The sequence below is a fragment of the Arachis ipaensis genome, chromosome B07, assembly GCF_000816755.2.
Source record: "Arachis ipaensis cultivar K30076 chromosome B07, Araip1.1, whole genome shotgun sequence".
In the NCBI taxonomy this organism is placed as follows: domain Eukaryota; kingdom Viridiplantae; phylum Streptophyta; class Magnoliopsida; order Fabales; family Fabaceae; genus Arachis; species Arachis ipaensis.
The window spans coordinates 1470439-1476646 of record NC_029791.2 but is presented as its reverse complement, the minus strand read 5'-3'; the positions used below and the strand labels follow the sequence as shown (position 1 = coordinate 1476646).

Genomic DNA, 6208 nt, shown 5'->3' with positions numbered 1-6208 from the left:
AGAAATCAAAAAAAAAAAAAGGAGTCAGGTTTCTTACTCCAAGACCCACGTACCACAGCTATCATAATTCATACCCATAAACAAATATAAACAACAAAACCAAGATTCAAAGAAACGATACCAGCCTCTCACTCCAACTATTTTCTCATTTGACTCACTCAAAGGCTAAGCAATATTCTAGCCCAAACAAAAAAGGCCAATAAAAATTGTCGAAAAAGAAAAAAGACTAATCAAATGGAATTATTTCTTAACATGGACCTGGATTGTGCCACTTTTGTCATGGACTTCTTTTTCTTCCCATGCCCATTGATTTCCATATATAATACCAATATTGACCTTAGTTTTAGCTTCTACTATCCATTTTAATTTGGACAAATTGAATGCTTGATGAGTCAAGCTAAGTTCATCCACAAATGCCTTCTATCATGGAAATAAAATTATCTGGGTCTCGGGTTAGAAGAAAACTAAACTTAAATTATGAATTAGTCTTGGACATTGATAGATTGGAATAGTATGAATATTAATCTACAAATCATGCATTGGCTGGGTATAGGTGCTTGTAATTCCAGCTAGAAAAAATATCTATAAATAGATGGATCCTAATTGATGAGTGACATACCAATCCCATTTTCAAGTAAGCCATATATACATACAATAAGCAATAATCAATGGGGTATTTGATGTTGTTGGTTGTTAGAGTGGTGTTATGTGTGTATATGTTTATGATGTTCCATTTTGCATGTTTGTCTTCTTCGCATCTATGCCATTCCCAAGACAGCTCTGCCTTGCTTCACTTTAAGACCCAATTCATTTTTAACCCTTCCTTTTTTGAATATAAATATTATTATGAGTATGAGTATGAGTCTGAGTATGAGTATGAGTGCCCCCATGTTTATCCAAAGATGAGTACGTGGGAGAATGGAACAGATTGCTGCTCATGGATGGGTGTCACGTGCCACTCTGTGTCTGGTCACGTGATTGGCCTCGATCTCAGTTGTGGTGCACTTGTAGGTAATATTCATCCCAATAGCACTCTTTTTCATCTTACTCATCTCCAAACACTCAATCTTGCTTTCAATTTTTTCAATTATTCTCCATTATCATCTCAGTTTGGTAGGTTTGTGAGTCTCACACACTTGAATTTATCTCATTGTCAATTCAATGGTGAAATTCCACCCCAAATCTCACACCTTTCCAAATTACAATCACTTGATCTCTCTCGGAATTATGATTTGATGTGGAAAGAAACAAGTTGGAAAAGAATGTTGCAAAATGCAACAGCTTTGCGTGAGATTGTATTGGATGAAACAGACATGTCTTCCATTAGCTTAACACCAAACCCTTTGTCCAATTGGTCTTTCTCTTTCTCTTTGGTTACTCTTAGTCTTGGTTATACTGAAATAAGGGGATACTTGACAAGTCACATTCTCTGTTTACCCAATCTTTATGAGCTCAAGTTAGATGGAAATGAAGACATTCAAGTCCATGTTCCAAAGTTGAATTGCAGTACTTCTCTTAGTTTTTTGGATCTTTCATCGTGTCAATCCCTAGGATCACAAATTCCTGATTCTTTTTCTAACCTCACACAGCTAACTTTTTTGGACTTGTCTGACAATGGATTCAATGGTTCAATCCCATCATTGCTCTCAAACCTTCAGCATCTCACTTACTTGGACCTTTCATTCAATGCATTCACTGGTTCGTTCCCATCATTTCTTTCAAACCTTCATCATCTTGTTTACTTGGATCTTTCACTGAATACACTTAGTGGTCAAATTCCAAATGTGTTTGATAGGCTAACCAATTTGCAATCCCTTGGCCTTTCGAATAATAATTTCCAAAGGAAGTTGCCATCCTCATTATTTGCCTTAACTCAACTCTCTTCCTTGGATTGTTCTAATAATGAAATTGAGGGACCACTACCTGACAAAGTAGCCTTTTTAAATCTCACTCAATTATACTTAAATGGCAACTTATTAAATGGGACAATTCCGCAGTGGGCCTTATCCCTCAAGTCTTTGAGATCTTTGGATCTATCAAACAATCGATTCACAGGCCACATAAATGAAATCACATCATATTCCTTGGAATATCTAGACTTGTGCAACAATAAGCTCCAAGGAAACGTTCCGGAATCGATTTTTGATCTTGTAAACCTTTCAAATTTGTGCTTATCACCACACAACTGGAGTGATACTGTCCACTTTTCACTCTTCTCTAGACTCCAAAAGTTGAGCCATCTTTCCCTTTCTGGCTGCAATTCATTAGTGCTAGGTTCTGAAACAAGTGTTAATTACACTTTCTCCAATTTGCAGGCACTACAGTTGCGTTCAAACAATATTATTGGTTATTCAACATTCTCTGGAAACTTTTCAGAGTTAGAGTTTCTTGAATTATCCAATAGTAAACTTGAAGGAAAAGTTCCCCAATGGATACATGGTATAGATTCATTACATCATTTGATTCTCTCAAATAACTCGTTGACATCAATGGGTCAATTCTCATGGTATCAACTTGAAGACCTTGATCTTAGTTTCAACTTGATGGATGATGACATTTCTTCCTTCTTTTGTAATGCAACAAGTCTGAGGGATATCAACTTGTCCCACAACAGATTCACAGGAACATTTCCACAGTGCCTTGCCAATAGCTCATCAACCCTTGAGCATTTGGATCTACAAATGAACAAACTTCATGGCAATTTTCCAGATACTTTAAATGGTCTTCAACTGGGGACACTGATTCTCAATGACAACCAGTTCGAAGGTTTATTGCCAAAATCTTTGTCCAATTCCTTGTCTCTTCAGGAATTAAATCTCGGTAATAATCAATTTGAAGATACATTTCCCTATTGGCTTCAGAATATATCACTTTTGGAAATACTAGTCTTGCGAAGCAATAAGTTGTACGGTCCCATTGCAAATTTGAAGTCCAAAATTATATTTCCAAGTTTGAAGATTTTTGACATATCATGTAATAACTTTAGCGGCTCATTTCCAAAAGCATACATACAAAATTTTCAAGCCATGAAGATTGTGGATGATGAAGTGCTTAGTTCGGATTATTACTTTGAGACCCCTGGCCCCTTTGGAGGAGAGGGAATTATTGAAGAAGACACAGATCATTCTATGACTTCAATAATTAAAGGAGTTAGTACCACTTTTACGAAAATTCCCAGAGTCTTTGTAAATATAGATTTGTCAATAAACAAATTTGAAGGAGAGATTCCAAGTATTATTGGAGAGCTTCAAGCACTCAAAGGCCTCAACCTTTCACATAACAAGCTTGTTGGTCATATCCCCTACTCTTTGGGAAATTTGACAAATCTGGAATCCTTGGATCTCTCCTCAAATATGCTTACTGGGAATATTCCTACTGAATTGACAAATCTCAACTTTCTTGAAGTCTTGAATCTTTCCCAAAACCAGTTGGTGGGACCAATACCCAAAGGAAAACAGTTTGATACATTTTCAAATGATTCCTATGAGGGAAACATGGGGTTATGTGGATTGCCATTGTCAATTCAATGCAACAACAATGTCCCTTTGCAACAATATCCACCTTCTTCTGAGGCTGAAGACAAATTTGGGTTTGGTTGGAAACCAGTGGCAATAGGATATGCATGTGGAATGGTGCTTGGAATTGGCTTGGGATGCTGTGTTTTCTCAATTGGAAAGCCTCAATGGCTTGTGATCATCTTTGGAGGCAAAAGAATCAAAAGAAGGAGGCGTGGAAATCGGCATGCAAGAACAACTTAATGGCCACAACTTCTTCTTCTTCTTGGGACCACTCTCAAGTTCATTGTTGCATGGGGAATTTGTTTCAGATGTTGGTTATTGCTGTTGTGTCTTTTTATATTTTATTTGTTTTGAGATTGTATTTTTTTTTTTCTTTAAATGTCTGCAAGTCTTGTTTTATAATTTGTAAGTGTGTTGCTACATATATATGATGATGTTGCAAGTAAATTATGTTTTATGGTAGTATTATAATTGTTTCCCCTATCTCTTTCACTTCATTCCACTGTTTCCTAACCAAGCACACACTTGTCAATATCTTTACTAATCTCTTTATTTAATATAAACTAAACCATCAGCTGAAAGGGAAAGCCTAAGACATATCACACTTGCATTCATTTGTGACTTGGAAACATAACAGAATACCCTGTAGTTGTTAATTAATTATATTGTTGTATGTTTATGAAGTATGGTGTTAATGTATACTTGATGACGTTGCAAAAGAATTCTGAAATTATATAATTGTTCTCACTTTATTCAACTGGTTTACAATCTGACTAGCGTTTCATGCTCATCATTCTTGTGTCATTGACAAGTTTTGATAGCAAAATTTATTTAGTAAAATGATGCTTTTTCATGTTCTAATCCGTCATGGATCTGTGGTTGGCCAATGGATCGGTGTATATAGCAAGTGGGATTCAAACCTTTAACACTTGTTTAAGTAGACGAATGAACTGACTATTCGAGTAACGCATCGTAATTTCTAACTTAATAAAGTTGTATGGGCCAACTATCAGTTTGAAATAGCATGCAATAACTCAAGTGACCCAACACCAAAAGCCTACCTAAGAAAGTGGTGTTGGAGTTGAAGTGCAAAGTAGTTGCAATTACATTGAAAGTGGTGGTTATGGCCCTACAAATACAATAAGCAACGTTGTACCACAATATCATAAGATAACAAGCTTGTGAACCTCACTGAATTGTGTTTGTCATCAGATAACCATGGTGGTTTTGTCAATTTTCCACTCTTCTCCAAACTTCAGAACTTGAGCTCTCTTACTCTTTCAGGCTATGAATCAATATCACTAAAATCTGATGTCAATGCCAATTACACTTTCTCCAATTTGTACATGTTGCGCTTATTTTCCAACACCATTCTTGACTTTCCAAAGTTCTCAGGAAAATTTCCAAGGTTGATTTTACTTGATTTATCCAATAACAAGCTCCAAGGTAAAGTCCCCAAATGGATACATGATTTGAATTCTTTATATCTTATGAACCTCTCAACAAATCAGTTGACATCAATAGATCATTTCTCATGGCATGGCCTGCAATACCTTGATCTTAGTTCTAACTTGATGACCGATGAAATTTCATTTCATCCTTTGCAATGTTTTTATAGTAGTATATAATTGGTTTCCCCTAATATATTTTTCTGTTTTCATGCAAATTAAACAACACTACAAGTTAGTTTCCACCTCTTTCACTTAATTCTACTGTTTTTACTTTTTAGTGCCCAACTCCTAAACAAGCACACACTTGTCAATATCTTTACTAAACTCTTTATTTAATGCAAACTAAGCCATCAGCTGAAAGCAGAGAAGCTAATTGCTATACTAAGAGATGTTAGTGTTGATCAAGAAAAATGGAAAGTAAGAAGCAGTTTTGGCAGTAAAGCTGGATTCTAACTTAATGTATTTGGTTGATAGAAAGGGAAAGCATAAGACATATCAGTATCACACACTTGCATGCATTTGTGAAACATAACAGAATATATACTCTTATGCTTCTAGTTGCATAAAGCTGCATTTCTGCTTGTAGTTTCTTAAGTATGTTGTTACCTATATACTTGATGAGTTGATGTTGCAAACAAAATTGTGCAAGTATATAATTGTCTCACTTTATTCAACTGGTTTACAATCTGAAATTCTGAATAGTGGTGCTCATGATTCTTAAGTTTTAAGGCATATAATGTGTTGTAATGTCTAACTTAAAAACTTGTATGGGCAAATTATTAGCTTGGAAACTGAAGATCAATTTCCCAATTCAATTATTTTGGACATATCATGCAATAATTAACTTCATTGACCCGTAACCAAACTGCAACTGCAACTACATTGAAAGTGGTTATGGCCCTACATTACAATAAGCAAGAGTTGAACCACAATATCATAACATCAATTCATCCCACCAAATACGTTCTTGTTACAAAGTCTTCAAATGTACAATTTTTTCCAACCCTTTTCTAAATGCATGCTTGACTATCAGGATTAGGGAGCTAATGTAAATAAATAAAATAATATAACTACTATTTGATCTCAATCCATATTGACAGATAACAATAATAATAATAATAATAATATAAACAAATCACAATTTATTTTGTTTGATCTGAAAAATATTTCCAATTTAATTTTATTATTAACATAATTAAATATAGTAGTGGATAATTAGTATATATACAAGAAAATTTG

At 34.8% G+C, this 6208-nt stretch overlaps 1 protein-coding gene across 1 annotated transcript; it reads left to right on the top strand.

Moving 5' to 3' along the window:
- Window positions 398-3869, top strand: LOC107610073 (receptor-like protein 12). Its single transcript, XM_016312144.2, has one exon. The coding sequence runs from the start codon at window positions 669-671 to the stop codon at window positions 3756-3758; it is 3090 nt and encodes a 1029-aa protein (XP_016167630.1). The 5' UTR covers window positions 398-668; the 3' UTR covers window positions 3759-3869.